Source organism: Mucor mucedo, assembly GCF_025094135.1.
Source record: "Mucor mucedo strain NRRL 3635 chromosome Unknown EV154scaffold_44, whole genome shotgun sequence".
Classification (NCBI taxonomy): Eukaryota; Fungi; Mucoromycota; class Mucoromycetes; order Mucorales; family Mucoraceae; genus Mucor; species Mucor mucedo.
Genome location: NW_026252328.1, coordinates 160412 through 181124, shown reverse-complemented (window position 1 = coordinate 181124; position 20713 = coordinate 160412). Strand labels below are relative to the sequence as shown.

The 20713-nt window shown below is 35.6% G+C and overlaps 6 protein-coding genes across 6 annotated transcripts; 3 read left to right on the top strand and 3 right to left on the bottom strand.

Annotated features, from left to right (window-relative positions):
• Positions 1 to 543: 543 nt before the first annotated feature.
• Positions 544 to 3216, bottom strand: EV154DRAFT_508643 (uncharacterized protein). Its single transcript, XM_051601534.1, has 5 exons — positions 3163 to 3216; positions 2244 to 3072; positions 2091 to 2169; positions 1802 to 2023; positions 544 to 1687 (listed from the first exon to the last, which is right to left on the bottom strand). Exons 2-5 carry the CDS (start codon positions 3020 to 3022, stop codon positions 626 to 628), a joined length of 2142 nt encoding a protein of 713 aa, XP_051457727.1. The 5' UTR covers positions 3023 to 3072; positions 3163 to 3216; the 3' UTR covers positions 544 to 625.
• Positions 3217 to 5009: 1793 nt separating this feature from the next.
• Positions 5010 to 6045, top strand: EV154DRAFT_464369 (uncharacterized protein; the record flags this gene model as incomplete). Its single annotated transcript, XM_051597665.1, has 1 exon — positions 5010 to 6045. A coding segment is annotated over exon 1 (828 nt), but the record flags the coding sequence as incomplete, so codon positions are not given.
• Positions 6046 to 7416: 1371 nt separating this feature from the next.
• On the top strand, positions 7417 to 10351 carry EV154DRAFT_420574 (uncharacterized protein; the record flags this gene model as incomplete). Its single annotated transcript, XM_051595959.1, is given in 11 exon segments — positions 7417 to 7569; positions 7643 to 7782; positions 7842 to 7994; positions 8066 to 8215; positions 8295 to 8373; positions 8440 to 9037; positions 9133 to 9205; positions 9221 to 9224; positions 9560 to 9935; positions 9993 to 10087; positions 10154 to 10351. Coding segments are annotated over 11 exon segments (2019 nt in total), but the record flags the coding sequence as incomplete, so codon positions are not given.
• Positions 10352 to 10710: 359 nt separating this feature from the next.
• On the top strand, positions 10711 to 11451 carry EV154DRAFT_464368 (uncharacterized protein). The gene is made up of 4 exons (XM_051597664.1): positions 10711 to 10810; positions 10890 to 10935; positions 10995 to 11250; positions 11311 to 11451. Exons 1-4 carry the CDS (start codon positions 10727 to 10729, stop codon positions 11318 to 11320), a joined length of 396 nt encoding a protein of 131 aa, XP_051457724.1. The 5' UTR covers positions 10711 to 10726; the 3' UTR covers positions 11321 to 11451.
• A 1111-nt stretch (positions 11452 to 12562) lies between these two features.
• EV154DRAFT_602615 (uncharacterized protein) lies at positions 12563 to 15927 on the bottom strand (the record flags this gene model as incomplete). Its single annotated transcript, XM_051607303.1, has 8 exons — positions 15868 to 15927; positions 15737 to 15812; positions 14904 to 15678; positions 14413 to 14851; positions 14242 to 14341; positions 13337 to 14183; positions 12674 to 13282; positions 12563 to 12610 (listed from the first exon to the last, which is right to left on the bottom strand). Exons 1-8 carry the CDS (start codon positions 15905 to 15907, stop codon positions 12563 to 12565), a joined length of 2934 nt encoding a protein of 977 aa, XP_051457723.1. The 5' UTR covers positions 15908 to 15927.
• A 420-nt stretch (positions 15928 to 16347) lies between these two features.
• On the bottom strand, positions 16348 to 20713 carry EV154DRAFT_226518 (uncharacterized protein). Its single transcript, XM_051594479.1, has 9 exons — positions 20421 to 20713; positions 20250 to 20355; positions 19388 to 20195; positions 19156 to 19336; positions 18652 to 19032; positions 18525 to 18603; positions 17713 to 18475; positions 16939 to 17662; positions 16348 to 16877 (listed from the first exon to the last, which is right to left on the bottom strand). The coding sequence occupies exons 1-9, from the start codon at positions 20461 to 20463 to the stop codon at positions 16522 to 16524; spliced, it is 3441 nt and encodes a 1146-aa protein (XP_051457722.1). The 5' UTR covers positions 20464 to 20713; the 3' UTR covers positions 16348 to 16521.

Sequence of the window (20713 nt, the reverse complement as noted above, 5' to 3'; positions counted from 1 at the left end):
GATAACCTGGGAGACGGACCCAAAGTTGCTTGTAGACTGAATTTATACCCATTTGTTATTTCTAACAGACAAAAATAATAAAGTGACATTTAGGAAAAATCTAGTTTTTTCGCGATCAGATTGTAGTGGGGGATCCGCCATTTTGGAAGAAATCGCGTATCCAACCATCTTTGACATACTGTTCCGCTGTGATAAAGGAACAAAGACCACGGAACATATACAACCGGAATCATATCAAGAATGAGAAGCTGGCATGTGACAATGGAAGGCTGCTGAAGTAATAGGTATACTTTGGGACTTCTTTATTTTAAAGTTCCGAAGCTTGGTATATAAATATCAGGTTTTTTTCACTTGTTTTAATAAATTTCATTTTTCTATCTCGTATATATATACATATACACGTTCAATTTCCCTCAGTCGTAAAAATGTTCCATCTTCAAACCACCCCTTTTCTCCTTCATTCTATTATTTTACTATCACTGCATACCTATCATTATGACGTGTGACTTTTATTGAATCTTCAAAATGTATTTACAAATATTGGCCCGCATTTAACTCTTTTTTTAAAGCTCAGTTTTTTAAAGATCCGCTAACGATTAGACAAAAAAAAAAAAAAAAAAAAAATTTATATGCAAAAGGAATATAAAAATGAACCCAATGACGCTATGAGTACAATTAGAATAATCAATTCGTCATTGTACAAGAGTGTGTTACCGGTTGATGTAGCGGTAGGAGATGGTTTGTGTCCATGATTTGTATTGCTATCATCACATACGGATCTAGACTTTGGTGTTTTCACATTTCCGTCCGTAGTGTAATTCGTTTTGGTCAGTACGGTGGAATAGCCAATGGAATCCAGTATCCTCAGAATACCAGGACCGATGGGTGAAAGATAGAGCTGCTCGACGACGGTGTTATTCACTGTGCTCACATTGTATTTGATGGGTGGTATCTTGTCATAAAACTGTTTTACCAGATCTTCCAATGTTTCGCCATGATGATAGGCTTGAGTCATCAAGAAATCAGGTGTTGTATCATACTGCTCGTCTAAATGTGAAATCATCAATCCTGGCCTATTGAGGGTTGGATCGATTTGTTCATCGGGGGAGCGTTCGAATAAATCAGCTCCTGTTAATAAAGTCATGCTCTTGTACGTCTTGTTTAGATACGGTATGCTATTGTAACTACTATCGGCTACCGTAGGTGGCTGGAACAAGAAACTGACGGTCTCAGGTTGTGACATACTTATCCATAGCTTATGTGCTGTCCTTGATTGATTAGCGGCATTGAACGATTTGATAAAGTTTAGAATGAAGGCATTATTATTCTGTACACAGAAATCTTGCATTTCAAACGCCAAATCCGATAAAGGTGACGTATTGGTTACATTTAATTCGGTATCGACATTGACTAAATATTTATCAAAGATCATGGTCGGTTGAAATCCAGTGACATAGGTAGGACCGGTGTCCTGATTGATATACCAGTATGGACCTGGCGTCACAAGTTGAAGTTCCAATGGATCAATGATCCCATCCACCAGTGTACGAAAGGGAGAGGCATCTGTCCAGAAATAAGCAGCCCATGAACTGAGGAATCCTAGGCCATGTAGTAGTTCATGTAAAACCACATAGCGAAAATCCACTTGATGTGGTTGAATCGGATGTGGGCTAGTGATATTTTCGTTCTTTTTTTTTTAGGGGGGGGGGGAAGAGGCATAGGTTGTAGTTAATAACCTATGTATGCAAAAAAAAAAAAGAGTGGCCAATTTTTTTTTTTTTAATATATAAGATATACGTACGATAAACCAGAATTTGCCATTGGGCGGTGTACCAGAACCATTCCATCCATCCTTCATTTCTTGTTCAATATCAATACCATTCATATAGGCATCATGATTGATCTCTATTTCAATGTCGTATTTAGCCCATACGGATGTGCTACTGTAGGGTGCTAATTGTTTAGCCAGTGCTTGCGGATACACATAATTCAGATCCGCCCCATCTTCAAACGGCAATGTAAACTAAACTCTATCGAATTAAAAGAGATCTTTTTTTCTTTCTTCTTATTCCAACCTTAATTTATTTTACCTGAGATGTAGGTGTACCCCACCCTAGAGTGTCATTAGCACACATCTTTTCACAAAAGCTGTAATAAGTCACTTTAATTCTGCGTATAGAAAAATTGTTTTTTTTTAGTGATTTAAAAAAAAAATATCATGAAATTCATTTTTTTTTGTTTACAGTAAGTTGATTTTCACATTAATAACCCGGGTAAATTCATCAATGGCCGCTCCTACTGCTCGGCTAACCTTGATACAGAACTCATGGTTGACTCGACACTCAAGATCGTATTGTACAAGAGGATCGGATGTATTGGTATATTGCGTCGTAACATTGTTGTTATTGTTATTATTATTATTATTGGGAGTGGTTGTATTAATAAAAGAATGAGAAGGTGTACTCGTACTACTTGTAATAGAGGTTAATATGCTTAATGGTAATGTCATGGTAGGTACAATGTATGAGGGCGAGCTATTGTCGGATAAGGAGGTGGAAGGAGACTCTTGACTAGTCGTACTTTCTTCTGTCGTCAATGGGTCTGTCCATTCACTGAGTGCCATGGCTGCACTATGCTTATTACTTTTTGATTTGCTCGTTGTTGTTGCTGTTGTGGTTGTTGTCGTGGTGGTGGGTGTTTTTTTAGTGCTTCTTGTATGAGTGGTGTGTGTGGTGGTTGTATGAGTAGTAGTGGTTGTGTGAGTTCTGCTTGTGGTAGTAGAGGTGGGTTCCAGTAAATTGTAGTGTATTGTTTCTGTTCCATCAAACAAGTCCATGGCGTCTTCTGGCGGTGTGACAAGCACCAGATCAAGATTGGCACCATGAAAGAAATCGAAATCGACTAATTGAAATTCTGCTAAAGGTTCTTCAATCTCGTCTGCTTTTGTTCGTACAATGGCAAGAAATATTAAAAGTAACGTTTGTAAAACTACACTCCGAATGTTACTTGGTGTAATATTCATTGTGTGTATGTGTGTGTGTGTTATGTGTGTTTGAAAATGGCCAAAAAAAGGTAAATATAAATAAATGAGACTTATTTTTAAAACGACCCAAAAGGGTTATGGGAGGGGAGACAGTCACTTTTACTGATATAAAAAAAAAGAAGCCCTTTTTTATAAGAAGATAGATTTGAAAGGGGATGCTATCTATGTCAACAGTTTTTTTCAATTATTTTGTTTTGACACCTTAAAATGACATTTTCATTTCAAATTTGTTATGTTACATTGTTTGTATGTTTCACAAACTTTTTTGCGGTATAAAAAATTTATACTTTTTTTTTTTTTTTTGTGTGGCAGAGTTCGAAATCATGATTGATTCTTTTTGCCTTTTTCCTTTACAATCTTATGGTAGTCTCATAAAAAGAGAAATCCCCCCCTTCTCTTCCAGTGGCAATTTTAATCGTTAAATATTACAAGTTGATTACTCCCGCCTTTCTTATTATTATGATTTGACGCGAGTTGATGACATTCCGAATACCTCTCACTCTTTTTTATTATTATTACTTTTGTGTTATTTCGAGGTCATTGTATATTTTAGTACAGAACTTTTGATTTCTCCAAAACATTGAGCGTATGCTAGTTACGGGATGGGATTTTTGATTTTTTTTTCAAAATCTGGGAATGAAAGAGCTTTCATTTTTTTTTTTTTTTTTTTGGTATTGAAAATATGTAGAAATAAGGGCATTGCGAGACATTCTTTTTTTTTTCAGTGATGATGAACCCTGAAGAGTATCTATTAATAGACAAGTCAGTCCAATGAACATGACTTGTCTATCACATGCATAATTTTGATAGAATATATAATATCATTGTTGAATTCTTACCATTTTATTTATTGCTGTAAAAATGGAATTCTGATGTCCTTTTGTTCTTCTTTTGCCTTGACAATAGTGAGACACTGCATCGTCATTATGGAAACGAGTTCAAGCTTCTTCTCTTTTGTATTTCAATCCGAACTTTTATTCTCGGTCTAGATTTTAGTTTTTTGTGGGGGGGGTATACGAATGTGTAGTGATAAGGTCATCTTTTATGCCGTCACATTGTATATAAAAGAAAAATGACATGTTGGAGACACAAGATGATCCTGCTTTATTACCCGTCATTTAGCCACTCGAGAGAAAATAATTTTTTTTTCTATTTTCTACTCTATGAGGGAGAGAAGAGGGGTAGGTTCATTTCCTCTGTTAAACCGTCAAAACCAGCTTTTTTCAGAATAAAATTATGCGACTCACTCCCATATTTTTGTGGGTGTTGACGGTTGTTGATTTTCTAACCAAATGTTATCTTTTTTCCCGGACCGGCAAATGATTTTAGGTTGTAAGCCGAGATAAGACGAGTCTGTCTTGAGATGCAGACATTTATAAAGACAATACGTCTTCTAAAAAAGATCAATGATTGAGACTCCTCAAGAAGACACATTATGAGAGACTTTATGTAGATAGTTTGGATGTAAATGATTTATCATCTTTACATTGGTTTTTTTTTCCCTCCCTTTTTCAACATTTGGGGTTTTTTATTATTATTATTATAATTATGCAACTTGGTTCTAGCCCCTCCCTTCTCCCTCCTCCCTTTAAGTTTTTCTTCTGATCCTTTCTTATTTTTTTTTTGAAGTGTCTAAATGCCTGAAACCCAAACTTTACAAGTTTCTTTTTAAGAAAAGAAGAAGAATTGAATGGTCTCCCTTTACAATGAATTCTAAGTGAAATAAAACAAATTGTCTGAAGGGGGGTGTTTGATGTATTATCATTGATTTATTTTATTCCATGTATTACAACTTTTACATTACATAGATTACAAAAAAAAAAAGCCACATCTTATTCGGCATATCTGCATTGTTGATAGGCTCGTCTCCTTGAATATATAATTCTATAGAGATCTTCTCGTGCGAACTCTTTCTTTTCTTTCTCTCTCTCTCTCCTTCGTGTGTCATTACTCTGCCTCTAAAAACTTCTACCCCTTCCCCCCCCCTTTTTTTTTCCCACTCTTGCCTTTTCTATAGATCTCCTCTCTCTTTTCCAAAGAACTACTTCAAATAAGACTATCAACATCGATTTCCTTTTCTTTCTTTTTTTTCTCTCTCTCTCTCTTTTCGTGTGTGATAAATACTACTAAAAAAAAAACGAGGTGTGCGCTGGTGAGCATCCATCATACATAAAATGTCCCAATTTTTACTTTTACAAAAATACTTTCAAAATATCAAAATCCGACCCTTCATGGATGGATTGAATGAAACCGTGTTTCAAGGGTGGTCTCAGATGCATAACCTACTCTTTTGGATGGTCTCCGTGATGAGTAACCATTGGAAGCTGAAAGGAAACGGGCATCAGACGGCGGTGATGAACGGTACTAGCTTTTTATCTGTTGGTAACGGTGGTAGTGGTGATGAGACCGTCCCATCATCACCTACAAAACCATCCCTGCATAAACATCAGCATAATATAAACAGAGCACATAAAAGTCCACAGGCAGCGATAAAGCACTCATCCTCTTTTAACCCAGCAGCAACTGTACCAGGAACGATCCATTTCTTACAACAGACAAAACCAAAATCGAGTTTGGGAAAGATGAAGCATCCGCTCGCTACCATAGATACGGGTGCTAATTATTCTAGAGAAAAGGGAAAGGTGGTTACAAAAAAACAGTCGCTTACATCCATGAAGAACCAAATGTTATGGTGGAAACAAAAACTTAGTCATAGGCCGTCAGCCGAAGATATGATGATCTCTCCTACAGCGACAACGATGATGACAACAAGCATGTCCAAAAAATCCTTTTTACGCCGTGGTAGTGGTGGTGGTGGTGGCAACACTAGTGACAGTAGTAGTAGTAATAGTAGTAGTAGATCAGAACCACCGTCACCCACCACTAGCTCTATATTAAAATCCATTTCCTTTAAATTAAAACGACAACAAGAAACTGTGTCGGATTCGACTGAACATCTTGGTATGCGTCGTCTTTCTCTCTCTCATTTCAAAAGAAAGAACTCTTTGGATTCAATATTAAAATAAATAATAATAAAAAAAAAAGCTGTTTCACATTTTTACTTTATACCCGTGGTCATTTACCAAGAATGGGGGTAAAGGGCCACTCGCAAAGGAATGTCTGTTTACGCACACACACGTAATTTTATATATATGTAGCATTGTTTTTTGTGAACCACGTGCTTAAACCTTTTTATAAATGACGTGAGAGGATAGAGTTAGCATAAAATTAAAAAGGTTTGAATGGGGAGATCTTACAACATTTGCATATATTTTATGTGATAGAAAAAATCTTGTTTTATACGTACGCTAAAAAGACCACAACGACCCTCATCCGAATTTTTTTTTTTTTTTTTTTTAATTTTAATTTCATCCCGCAACAAAAAAAAAAATGACGTTCTTTTGAATCATCCATGCTGCTGCTGAAAGATGTTGTCACTGTGTTCAATTCAAAAAGGATGGGACGAGGGGAGTTCCAAAAAAAATTAACATACAAACAAATAAGTTATTGAACGACTAAAATTCAGGAACCAAAAAATACAACTATAAAAACAAGAGATTTTTAATTTAACAGCGTACTTTAATTTTTTTTTTTTTTAATACAGGCACAAGGTCTACATACACTTTGACTTGTGCCCGATGGTGAATGACATGCCCACCTAGGGTCCAATTACTTTTTTTTATCTCCCTTCATCCTTATACTTTAATATTTATATATAAAGAAAAGAGTAGGATTTCACACTCTTCTCTTTTAAGGATGGTTAAACAAGAATGATTTACAGGAAATAAATACAAATGTAACATGAATGGCTTGGGGAGGAAAAAAAAAAAAGATTTTCGTTTAGAAAATAAAACGTGCACGCAGACCCAAAAGACGAGTTTAAATTAGGGTTTCCTTAATATTTCATTTAATCTTTTTTCTTTTCTTTTTTTAGTCACTCTTTCTCCCCCTTCCCCCCCCCCCTTTTTTTCTTCTTCTTCTTCCTTAGAATTACGATTTAAACATGCATCTGTAAGAAAGAAAGGAATTAGCTGATGACGAAAAAAAAGCTTTTCACAATGAAGAATAATGCCAAAAAAAAACTAACCCCCCTTATTTTGTGGTTGCTCTAGTTACGTTAAGCATGCTACACTCATCAACAATTGCTATCCCGAGAAAGAAGGTGAGAAGGGACCACGATCTTCTGAATTGAGTTATTTGGTATTTTATGCCAGTTCAAGACCTGTCAAGCTTACAAAAGTTGGATTATTTCTGGAAAAAAAGGTCGAGCGTGATATAGCCAAGGGCAGAAAACAGTAGGCAATTTTTTATTTTTTATTATTAGAAACTATCGAAAGCGCACCTCTATTTAAATTGACACCCTCCCTTTCTTGTATAGAAGCAATCAAGTTTCCTTGGAAATTATCAAGGCGTTAATTGAAGCGTGTCATCGTGATTTAAACTTATTCTCTAAATACGTTGTGAAAATCATTGACATGATGTTGGAGACCAAAGATATCGAAATTATCGATCTTGCTTGTCAAGTGGTAAATTTAAGAAAGAAAAAAAAAAAAAAAAAAGGAAAACAGTCAATTAATATGCAATCCTTAAAAAAAAAAGTTTGTTGTATTTACAAATTATCATGATGGTTCTACTTTAGGTGTAGATGCTGAACTCACAAAAGATTACGAATTACTCTTGCAGAAATTTGCAGGATTTTGCGCCTATGAAAATGCATCGGACGAAACTTTAAGATTACAGTAAGAAAAAAAAAATCATTTTGTTTACTTTAACTAATATGACGTTTATTTTCATAAAGAATGATGTATATAGGTCAACGTGCGTTACAAGCGGCAGTAACATCCGTTGCTCTTCAAGCCTCAGACTTCAAAGTTCAACTCGACCTGATTTTATCTCCTCTTATCATTACACTTTCGAAATCCACAAATCCAGCCAACGCATTAGCCCAAAGGTATGATTTGTTATAGATATATATAAATTCGGAAATAACACCCCCCCCCCTTTTTTTTTTCTGGTATGCAGTAATCATGATGTGGATATGCAACAATCAGCCATTGGACATGAAACATTGAATGCACATGCTGTAGAAATTTTGGCTGCAAAAACAGCAGCACTTATCTTTAGTAAAGCAAACGGTGCAGGAGTAAAATCTTCGTTGGGTCCGATTTTCACGTAACAATAAAACACAAAAAATTGGCTTAATTAGGATCATTTATACTTACTCTCAATCATATTTAACCCTCCCATTTAGATTTATGGATTCCGAAGAAAAATGGTGGCCACCCAATTTTGCTGTATCCATGATGGAATTAGCACTCGAATCACTTCAAGTAAATTATCTATCTACATATATACTAAAAAAAAAAGGAAGGGAGTATCTAATTTTTAGATGATAGCCTCAATATCGATACCTTTTAGTTTCTGAATTACTTCAACAATTGGAAAGTTCAACAAAATCACCAGGCACCCATTATAATATGGAAAAGCATGCTTCATTAGTTTCCATTCTGGACACCATTTTAAATGCAAATATCCCACTTGTGGGTATCTCTGTACTTGAAGTCCTCAACTCACTTTTCACACACTTGATCAAATCTGTCCAAGACGGTCATTCGTTCAGAGAGACAGAACCTTCCGATGTATCCGGTTCCATGGAGTACGTAATTCAACAAGGGTTAGTGCATAGTATCAGTGGCATGGCGTCACAGACCTATTATTTGAATCAATTGAATGATATAACGGGTTATATCATTTCCAAATTACGTGTGGGTCATCATTCATCTGTGGATGTCATGGAAGGTTTACCCATTGTCGAGTATCGAAAAGTGGTGCTTCAATGTTTGGATCGGGTCACGGTATCTTCTGCCGCAGCAGAAAAGGAATCCAGAACGGATGACACAGAAAGCAATAATGAAAATACACCGGTTTATAATCATTCGGTTACCATGGATGCTTGGGTACCAGCATTAGGTTTATTATTGGATGAATCTCCAGGTATATATAAAATGGAAGGGGGTTCGCATCAAGGTTATCTCTTCTTCTTCTTTACTTACCCTTTCTTTATAAATATATATACATATGACACACAGAAACACGAGTTGATTTTGCATTAACTCTTGTACACTATTTGGAAGCGACTTCCGAAAACGAAATTGCTTTAGAGTAAGTTGTATTCAGACACGTTTAGGTAAAATTTTATTGGATTAACACGTGTCCCTTTTCCTTTTTATAGGCCCTATCCCAAGGTAATTTTTTTTTTGTTAATTCATGTGTGTTGATGTTACAATAGGGATACTTAAAACCAAATGATATTTTTTTATTTGTTAAATATAGCACACTTTGAATCAACATGGTGACGTATTGCTAGTCAATGCACTTCATCAATCGATTGTGGACTGGATCCAATTACCCAATCTTGATGTACACGATGTTGTTTCCGTATACAAGATATTAACAGCACTGACCAAAAAATTTGGAGCGGATGGAACGATCAAAGCGGTACCTTTAGTATTTAAGCTCCAATCGTTAGTGAAAACCTCAACGATCAAGAACACAGCCCGTCAACGCGCTGTAGCTGCCATTGTGGTAGAATGGCTTGCGATGGTAGGTGAGTTCTATCGTATTGATAGTTTGATCCAGTACGCTGAGGACTTGAAAGCCGAGCGTATCCGATGCAATGAATACTCTCCCGTGTTCATGGTGGAACATGTGGGGGATCACAATACGTTTGAGAATTTGGAGCCCGATAATACGACACCTGTGGATAAATACGCGGATCGACATTTGGTTGTGGAGATGTTGTCAAAGGATGGACCCTTGAGAGATGAAGATGACACGGAAGGAACTGAATTGGATAGTAAACTTTTGGTTGAGTGGGGTTCGGAAGCTTATGGTAATGATTTTGGGATAGGATGGAACATGTTCAAACATGTACTAACAGTTTGTATAGTCAATCATGATCGTACCTTCAGAATTAGAACTTCTCGTAATTTGAGTGACTTGAAAGCTAAATTAGCGACCCCTTGGTCTCATACTGAAGTGAATGTAAACAATGATACGACGATATATATATTGACAGAGGTACTAACATCCCCCTTTTTTTTAAAATAGAGAAATGAACCTGGTAAAAAGCAAACTATTCGTGTCGAGAATCTGAAGGAGGCTTTAGTAGGACAGCCTCAACAAAGCGATGCTTCAGGATTGCAAACTTTGACAAATACATGTCTTGCAAAGAGACCTAATGAAACGATCTCTGATATGAGCTCTCTTCTTCAATCTCTTTCATTAGGCAATGATATCTCAAAGTGAGTTTTTTGTTTTATTATTTTTAAAGTATCTATTCTAACATTTTCTTTGATATTAGCACTACATCTTTGGTTAACCCTCCTTATAAATAAAACAAGATTTTTTTTTTGACGCAGAATGAATTATTCTGCATAATATAATGATAGTAGGCCTCCTTATAAAAATAAACTTTCTCTTCAATGAATCGTACCTCAGTGCTGGCTAAAGATCAAGAAAAAGTTTCATCTGTAATTGTTAAATATCACACATAATGCATTGTCGTACATACATGCGGATTATAATTCCAGTGACTGTGACTTTGTTCGACCTTGGAAAAAAAAAAAAAGTAAGGAATATTTTTTTTCCCTTCTTTGTTCTTTTAAATATACTTTATACAACATGGACGTCATTGTCAACGTCGCAGAAAAGAGCACCGAGCAATTCATTCAATTCTTTTATCCTAATTACGATACACAACGCCAAGTAAGAAACTGTTCTTTTTTATATAATCTAGTTTTGATCTTTATTATTCAATGTCTATTTTTTTTGGCGTGGTGGTTAGAATCTTGGAAATTTATACCGTGAAACTTCTGCAATTTTATGGAATGGTAAAGCAAAGAATCTTATCGTTGGGAATGAGAGAGTCAATATGCTAATGTCAATATAGGTAACGCATTTGGAGCCCAACAGTATTCTGAATTTTTAGGCCGTTTACCATTATCTCACCATGAAGTGGATGTATACGATTGCCATCCTCTCACAGCTACAATGAATGCACAAGGCTCTTGTGGCATTCTGATCAATATTGCAGGCACTGTAAAGTACGGTGATAACCCCTCCAAGCGTACATTTTCACAGACCTTTATTCTGATGCCAGATGAAAAACAAGCAGGAAACTATTATGTTCAGAGTGATAATTTCAGGTAAAGAGAGAAAAGAGTCGATACATGGAATACTTTACTCATTTTTTTTCTTTTGGATAGATTTGTTTAAAAAAAAAATAAAGATAAAAAGATCCAAAAAAAAAAAAAAAATGTATATAACAAAGAAACCTACATCAAAATCGAAACCTTTTTTTTCCTCTTTTTTTTTTATGAAAAAATAAATACCAGCATTCGAATATTAAAATGGACAACGATTCAGACACTGTTAGAAAAATATGTAGATAAACTGATTCAATGAGGACGAGTAGGAACAGATGGGATTAATTTCAATGGGATTATCAGGATGAGCAGATTTATTTACATATCGAGTGAACGACGAATAGCACTTTCAAATTATATCAGTAAAAGAAAAAAGTGTGCAAAAACTGAAAAAAAAAAGTGAGCAAATTTTTTCTTAGCGTGGATAACAGTATGTGTAGTCTTCACAAAAAAAAAGGGGGGAGGGCAACAATCAATCCATAAGAGTAATTTAAACATTGGAAAACTTCATCAACTATAGATATTTAAAGGGCTTTCAGTTGAAGTGATTGTCAAGACAAGGAAAAGAAAACAGTTAATTATTATTGATTACAAACTGAACGAGACAGCCGTCAAAAAGTTAAAAAGGACCCAGAACGTGTTGAAAGCGACTGCAAACGACAAGGTCCGTACCTGCGAATTATATTATAAGTTCATCTTTGATAGTTATAAGATTACTTTAACTCAAAGGGGCTTGTACTGGATTTAGTACACCTTTATGCGGGACACTCAACAGCTCTGTTCGTCACTAAATGATATTGAATGATAGCTTGTTCTGGAAAATGCCTCTCATTTAGAAAGTCCAAATTTATGTGTTTTTTTGTTACTATTTCTCAACCAGAACCAAAACTGAGGATGAGAAAAAACCCAATTAGCCAATCGTCAAATCATGTCCCACGTGTTATTATGCAAGTATTATAAAACTTTATTTGCTTCAGTTTGTCGAAGCAACCAGACCATATAACTTGTCGTTATGTCGAGGTTTCCCTAATGTTAAACAAATAGCCAGTTTTAGCTAAAGAATATGAAATCAAAGGACGTTTGACGCTCGCCACATTAAGGCTACACTGGGGTTTAATTTTAAGAGATGACTTTCGATTTTTGGTGATTTTTTGTACTTCTGCATTGATTACTGGATCTTGACATTCAATAGTAACAGTGACTCCTATATGCTCTATCTGAAGACTAACTGTGAAGTGAATTAATTTTCCATCCATTCCAGCCACATACGGCATAATAATTTTGGCTTCTACTATTTTATCATGATTCCTAGTTATGTATCTACTGTTGGCATAATCTCTACTGTCACAAGAGAAGATCGCTGGAATAAAAGTTAGCCAGTTTTGAAGAGCTAATTGGAATTACTATTATAAATACCTATTACTGCAGCTTTGGGGTATACAACATGCACATCTTTCTTATAAACCGTTTGTCGCTCGCCCTCTAATACTTGACCTCTTGTTACAAAATATTCTAAGCGATCTTTTTCAAAATTTTCGTCTCCGTCGGGGCCTTTCACTCTCTTCTTAAATGAATCCGCCAAGCTCTTAATAAAAGGTGCTTGTACCTCTAAACCGAGGGATTGCCCAGCAGTTCTTCTTGATATCATACGAGAATTTAAGGCATAAGAAGCAGCACCGTGAGAAATAGCTGTACCACCCTCATAAGGAACGCTTACATGACACACACCTTTATACTGATCTTTGATGCATTGCTGCAGATATCTGGATTGAGAAAAGCCACCAACCATCAAAATTGCGTCAACTTTTCTGCCACCTTTTCCGGCTTGCTTTAATTGATTATCGATCAGAGAAAAAATACGTTGAACGACAGGGTCGAATATTTGCTCTTTCATATCTTGATTTTTCATTTTAAGCGTTGTATTTCCATTAGACAGTCTGTACTTGGGATTACTGAAGGCATTTATAATACCCTTTCCAGGTAAATTAATATCGTAGTAAGTATCACCATTATAATCAGGCATGAAATCGGGCTATTTTAAAAATCATGTTAGCAACATCTATATAATAAAAGTAGTGTTTATTACCTTCTGGTTTTTAATAAATTCCTGCATTATATCGTCTAACTGGATATTTGATCTATCAATATCTATTCCGAAGCTACGATAAAAATCGAATATGTAATTTTTAAATCTCACATCGAGATAAGTTGATCCACAAGTATCACCAATGCCATCATCGATTTGGGAAATCATTGACTCCTTTTTTTCATTATATTGCAAATTAAAAGTAACTAAATCAACAGTTCCTCCGCCAGCATCACAGACAATAAAATTCGTACCGTCTATGCTACCTTCTTCCTTATTGAAATATTCGGTAAATTTATTTTCACATGACAACGCTGCTGCCTCAGCCTCACTGATTATAAGAAGCCTATCTAACTCACTTCTTGTTATCATTCCAGCTTCAACGACAGCCTGAGCCATAGTATCCCGCGCTGACGCATTCCACATTGCTGGTATAGTAATCACATATCTCATTTTATATTTTTTTAAAAGTCTTGCTCTAGTAAAGTGGGTGAAGTTATCATCCATTTCTTTGGTAGCGATGTGTTCGATGATATGATTTTTGAAAAGCTTGAGATAATCTGCGATAATTTGTACTGCAAATATTTCTTTTTTTACGTCCTTCTTTGGGCCCTGTTTTTCAGTAAAACCTACTCGCTCCTTCAATTTTTGAATATCATCATTTCGACCATAAAATTTTTCTAAAGAATCCGGGCATAAAAACAGCTTGAAATTTCCCAGAAGACTGAGATCTTGATGGCGCCTGGCTTGAAGCTTTGCCTCTTCACCCCAGTATTTTGGCTTCATATTCTTGTCGTACATTAACAAAGTAGGGACTTTCTCGAACTCGAGTGCATTACCCTCTGGCCTATATGTAAATTTTAACTTAAAATCCTGTTATATAAAACTCTTAAACAAAACATTACCAATCTTCTTTTATAGTCTTGATAATCTTTGTCGTTACGGGGTTTCCTTTATTATCCCTTAGTTTGATATAAGAGCATCCAGAGGAAGTGGTACCAAAATCTAAATAATCAAAAAAATTGAGAGATATTTTAAAAAATAGTTGGAGTTTGGAGACTTTAGCAAATACAAACCGATTGCAACAATAAAGTCGTAACCATCATTCCCGTTAACGATATCACTAGTTTCTTCCAAAATAGTTTCTTGTGCAGACGTTTTTTTGTCAGAAAAAAAAGGAATTTGTGATTTGTAAGTGCTTAGTACAGAAGATACTGCGCCGGAGGAAATCCTATCGATTGAATCTTCAACAAAAGAATGAGAATATTCTAACTTCCCCTGGTCGACCCTTGTAAGTTTTTCAGCCAAGTATGCATCAACCCCGTACCTTCCAGAGAGAAAGATCCAGCATGGGTTATGAGTTTCGTCAGCATTTAATATCAAATCAGTTATGCCTTTGATAAAGGGCTCGAAGACAATTCTGTTGAGTTCTTCATAAGTAAATTTAACAACATCGTTGTTAGCATCCACTTGTGAGAAGGCAGGCGTTTCTGGAGCATCCATGGTAAATTTATACTATTAGAACCATTAGATGGGAACAAGACTTAATAAAAGTGGCATATTTTACCTTAATGTCTTCTGTGAATGCGTTGACAAATTTATCGATCAGTGAAGTGTTTAAGTTTAACTCTGTCATATGTTTCGTCAAGTGGTCTCTAAACCTGCCCTCCAAATTCATTGATCCTTGTGTGAAATCATCAAATACTTCCGTAACGGTGCTAAGGGACTCATTAGAGGCAGCATGGATTTCGGCTATTCCAACAGACGCATCGCTTATATTGCAGACAAGATAGTTTTGATTATTTTGAATTCGGGTTAAATTTCTGTCAAGGGAAAGTTGGTAATGAGCTGTAGCAACTGCTTCAGTAACAAATGAAAGCCGGTATTCAGCCTCGGTCTCATCGATGATCCCGGCCTCGATAAAGCAATCTTTCATAAATTCTTGCCGACTAGTTGGACAAACAAGACAATAATGAATAGTGTTGATTTCTTCATATATAAATTCTTCATTAACAAAAATTTTGAAATATTTATTTTTGACAAGTTTGTTGTGTTTTTGCAATTTTTGAATACCAAGAGGAACAAAGTATTTTAAGTAATCAGTGACAACTTTTTTGATCGTCAGACCGTTCATCAGTTGGTTAAGCATTTCATTTGAAGTCTCGATATCGACAAGATAATGGCCAATGTTGGCTAAGTATACACCCTTATTGTCGACGTCTTCGAATTTCACACCGCATAATAGATTATCATCCTCGTCGCTTGGATACAGAATGGAAGAAAGGAATTTCCGAGAAGAGTAGTTTTGAGAATTTTTCTTTGAAACCTTCTCCGTATCGTTCCTATACTAAAATCTTAATATTCAACGCGTTAACTATACGTCTTCTGCGACATCAGTACCAAGATAAAACGGTGATAATATTGAATGGGTCTTGTACATGAGCAATTGAAACTCCTGAAGTGGTAGATCCAAATTCTATTGTATAAAACGTTGTAATATTTGGCTATGTATTTGTTGTATTACCACTAACCTATACCGACAACATAGTTAATTTGTTTTGCATTACTCATATTTTAGAACAAGCTAAAAATTGGAAGAAGTAAAAAAACGATGTAAAAAAAGACATTTTATTACACCGTGTTTTTAAGTTGTTCCGCGTCGTACATAATGTGTGCTACCACGACTCAGCCAAAATGATCACAAAGTCAAACAAATAAAATAATGCAAACAAACACTGCCCTAATTTCTGTGTTAATAACACCGATATTTAATAACTTGGACATTTTATTTGTTCTCCTGGCTGCTATTTCGATAGGAACAGTCATTAGCAGCTGCATTTAGGTAGCGCAAATCGCTCAGTACAACCGCAGAAGAGCTCTAATACGAAATTGAGTAATTTGGGTACCGCTGTTCATAACTTATTATGCTGGAGATCGTGCCATTCGTCATTTCCCATCAATTTTCGGTCAGTCAATTGGTTTTTGTCTATTTAAACTATTGGCATTGATCCCTTATGTTTCATAATCTCCAAGGATAGAATTGGAGCTAATGATATCTTTTTTGGGTAGTTACTATGTGATTACTTTTTTATGTTTATGACATAGGTGAATGGTTGATCTACATTTTAATTTTAAACCAGAAAAGAAGAGAACAATTATCTCGTATATTAAAAAAATACATTCTCTTAGACCCAGCTGGAAATTTCCAAACTATCCACGTTTTCATCTCTACAGATTGCCAAATCTCCAACCACGACTCGCTCATTGTCTCCATATATATTCGCCACCAAGAATTCGTCTCTGAAACGAAATACAGGAATCTCGTTTCCAAGTTTTGTGCCAATCGTAGCTTCAAATACGACTTCGTTATTATCAAGTATTATTCTGATATCGAAGTGAAGGCGGGAGTCAGGTGCTACGGTTATCGGGTTGTCCTCATCGCGCTTGATATATATTTCAAATTGATGAAGCTTGTTAAACCTTCTTAGATCAACCTTAACTTCATGTTCAGGTAGTACAGAATCTTCGGTGTAGTATACAGCTGTTTATCTATGTCAGTATAAATCTTTCTAATATATTTATCATATCTCAGGGTTACTTACTTGCATAAACAATACACTCTTCTTGGGAATAAAATCGTTTAGAGATGCCGTGTATTTGATTATACTCTGAAATCTTGTCGCCTCTGTGGATAAGGAATGTTGCATCATCGGGTTCTCTTATAAAATCGTCATTTTTCATAGAAGAATTGATAGGTGATTGGTAATACAGTTGGACAGGTTTTGTGTCGTTAATAAAAGCATTATATGCTTCTTCATTGTAGATAGCATTCTTCATGCCCCTTCCTTTCTTTTTTTTTAATTCCAAAATAGTGTTTTCGACATCCTTCTCAAACTCTTGGCGTTTGTAACCTCGTACCTGAACCACATACGATCTTCGTGATACTCTTTCTGTAAAGTCTTCGGGATAGTTTCCGTAATGTTCAGCTCCCATGAGAGCTTCTTTACCATATTTTTCAGATGGTAGAATGAGTTCAGCTTGAATGTTCATGACCTTAGATATATTCTTGATAAAGATCTTTTCAAGAAAATCGTTGGCCTCCTTTTTAGCTTTTACCAGAAAACCCGTTAAAAAAACCTTGTCAATATTAAATAAGCGTGCCATATTTGCTTGAGTTGCAAAACGTTGTATTTTAGATGCCAAATCACGGATAGCAGGGAGAAAGATGTGCTCCAATAGATCATACATTGTAATAGCAATTCTGCAACATCCTGCCTTACTTAAGATAATGGTTTGTATTTCATTATTGCTAAAGTCCAAGTTATACTATACTAAAAATGTTAAAACCAAATTTTTTCTTATCTAAAATTATTGACCTTCATGTACTCGAGAAAACCTTTTTTGAGTTCCGTACGATAAGTAGGACTATATTTGCTATGAGATTTTGAATCTGCACAAATGATATAGGCAGAAGTTGACACGAAAGAATCCAAACTGGCAACAAGTTTTTCGACAAAGTTGAAAGCAAACGTGGCAGAGCGCATACTTCTCACATTTCTGAAGCGACTTATAATTTTCTGAGAAGCATAATTTTCGACTTTAACGTATTTTTTTTTATCGTCTCCTTTGATTTTGGTTGATTCGTACAGTGCTAAATGACATGTATCATGATATATACATATATGAAGAAAACAATTGCTGTGCCCCTTTCTATCTTTAAATTCGGTCTTTTCAAAATGCATAGCTGCTGCATCCTCACGGCGGATAAGCAATAGTCGTTTCGGGGAGTCATCTCTTTTTATAATACCGGCAAGTTGAGCGATTTCACGCATTTCGGACTTGTTGCGAAAGAATTGATAACAGTTTTCCATAGTGATAACATACCTGTACTTGTTTTTATTTGAAAGGTGGGGTTTAGTCTTCATGATTGAGCTATGCACATGTTCGAGCACAAGTTTCAGTAATTCAACAAGATATGATTTAAAAGTTCCTTTCATGACAGACATAAGTTTACTTAGCGTAACAAACGACTCTGGCGTGCGGTTATCAGTATTTTTAACCTGAGCTCCCCATAGAGTCTTTCCATATGAAATTGTTTTTGCCGTTGGAATCATAAAGTTCGCTTCATCTAAACCAGGCCTATGTACATATCTTAGTTTTGAGTTGTAATATATTGAAGCATAACTACCAATCCACGATTTCTGTCATATGATCATTTCGACCTCTTAAATCTCTATATGAGCACGAAGTCCCGTTATATCCAATATCTACAGTTGGTAAGTAAAAATGGTATTACTGCATTCGATAAAAAATACCTAAGCAGACAAGGGTATTGTACTCAAAAATGTCGGGACTCTGGTAAGAATCCATTACAACATCAGTTTGAGGTTCTATTCTACTACCATCAATACCATAAATCAAGGCGCCTCGCATGGTTGCTATGTCTCCTCTCTTATCAAACATTAAATCTCCAATATCATTAGGAAACTTGTTTAAAAGACGTTTTTGGAGATACGGAGACCCACCAAAACCTCCAACCAGGTAAGTGCGAGTAATCTTTCCGTTGGCCTTCTTTATCTGTTTTCTTACAAATTCAAGTGTATTATTGATAACTTCATCAAAAATCATTTTTCGCATAAATTTGTAAGACAGTTTGATTACACATCGATTACGCTGAACCTCGATTGACACGTCGTCTATATTTTTTTGCGGTTTCAGTTGATCCAATATTCTACCTTGTGTAATGAAAAAAAACATATCTACGAACGAATAATTTTAAAAATGAAGATATGGGTAGATGATCGAGATGCCTACTTTACCATCACCAAAATTGTCAAGTTCTACGAACTGTGCATCGTTTCCATTCACAAAGTCACAAATTTCGCATGCAGGGATCATGCTTGGACCATAATCTGAACAGTCACTATCGCTGTCATTAAGGTCGTACAATTCACGGCAGCAATCAGGAAAAAAATCCTTTCTGGCTTTTCCAAAATTTGTCTACACTTGAAGATTAGAAAACCCAACAGTAAATAACGGCTTTATAATTACCTTGTCTACGAGAAACTGGTCCATTAGTGGGGCTATCAATAATTCAAGCTCTTTTCTCTTGGATTCGTTATCCTTCCAAGCTTCTTTGTCTGCACCAAAACAGATATCTAAAAGAACCTCATTCATTTTTGAGTCTAAATATGTTGATCCGCATTTCTTTCCGATGTCAGCCGTAAGCTGGCATCTACTAAGTTGATCATTTGCTTTTTGATCACCGTACTTCGTCATGTCAAAAACGGTAATACTAGTAGTGGCACCACCAGCATCGCAAATCATGTATTTACCTTCGGTGTTACTATCTATTTTACTATAGTCCAAATTTCGCTCACAGAACAATGCAGCGGCTATGGACTCATCAATAATTAACAGTCGGTTTTTGTGATCGTCTTCCGATATAAGACCAGCCTCCTTAGCAATTTTACGCATAATAGCTCTTTGAACATCATTCCAATGTCTTGGGACGGTGATAACAAAACGAATGTCTTCTTTTTCGATTTTTAAACCGTGAGCCATATTTGCATTCTGCATCGCGGTGACAGTGTGATCATAAAGCTCTCTAAAAAAATCAATCGTAGCTCTCATATTTAAAAATTGATCTATGCTTGTGTTTCCAGTTGGACGAATAACGTCTTTTTGTGCAATAGATGTCGGCAGATCATGTTTATACTTTTCAATGACTCGAAGATCTTCCTTCAATTGATTAAATTTTATGATGTTCAACGCGTCTTTTCCCCAATGGAGAAGATGGTGATTCCGGTCATAAATAATGGTAGATGACGTTTTCGGTTTCAAATCATTTTGTTTCGGCCTAAAAATGCCAAATATTAATAGAAAGGGTAGAGAGGTTTGTTTATTGGCTTACCAATCAGTAACATGAAAGATACTAGGGTACTCGGCTTTTCTCAGCTCTTTTGGTGTCATTCTACCGGTTATAGCATAACATGCCCCTGAAAAAGTGGTGCCGAAATCTGAGGAAAGTATCTGTGTAAATAATCATACTTTTTACTAATATTTTTGTTTATTGATTTATTACCTATACTAACAATTAGACCATAATGGTCAAATCTAAACGCCATTTTTAGCAAGGAGAAAGGGAGAAGAGACAAGAAAAATATTAAGAATAGTGTTTATGCTTGTGTGATCAGGTTAAGTCATTGTGTATGCTTGTGCGATACAGGGGCTTTAAAATAGGTTTAACAGCGGATTTCCAACCTTTAAAATATTAGCCCTATTTTTATTCTCTTTCAAAGAAATGAACATCAACGACCACAAGACACTGCCAACATTCATATGAGATCGATGTTGTGATTAATAGTAAGACTATTT

Coding starts and splice junctions, on each gene's coding strand:
- EV154DRAFT_464368 (XM_051597664.1), top strand. CDS start 10,727: ATGGACGTCATTGTCAACGTCGCAGAAAAGAGCACCGAGCAATTCATT. Junction 10,811..10,889: donor ATTACGATACACAACGCCAA/GTAAGAAACTGT, acceptor CGTGGTGGTTAG/AATCTTGGAAATTTATACCG. Junction 10,936..10,994: donor TTCTGCAATTTTATGGAATG/GTAAAGCAAAGA, acceptor ATGTCAATATAG/GTAACGCATTTGGAGCCCAA.
- EV154DRAFT_226518 (XM_051594479.1), bottom strand. CDS start 20,463: ATGGCGTTTAGATTTGACCATTATGGTCTAATTGTTAGTATAG. Junction 19,337..19,387: donor ACCAGTTTCTCGTAGACAAG/GTAATTATAAAG, acceptor CTTCAAGTGTAG/ACAAATTTTGGAAAAGCCAG. Junction 18,604..18,651: donor CAATACCCTTGTCTGCTTAG/GTATTTTTTATC, acceptor TACCAACTGTAG/ATATTGGATATAACGGGACT.
- EV154DRAFT_508643 (XM_051601534.1), bottom strand. CDS start 3,022: ATGAATATTACACCAAGTAACATTCGGAGTGTAGTTTTACAAACGTTA. Junction 2,170..2,243: donor AATGTGAAAATCAACTTACT/GTAAACAAAAAA, acceptor TTCTATACGCAG/AATTAAAGTGACTTATTACA. Junction 2,024..2,090: donor GGGGTACACCTACATCTCAG/GTAAAATAAATT, acceptor GATAGAGTTTAG/TTTACATTGCCGTTTGAAGA.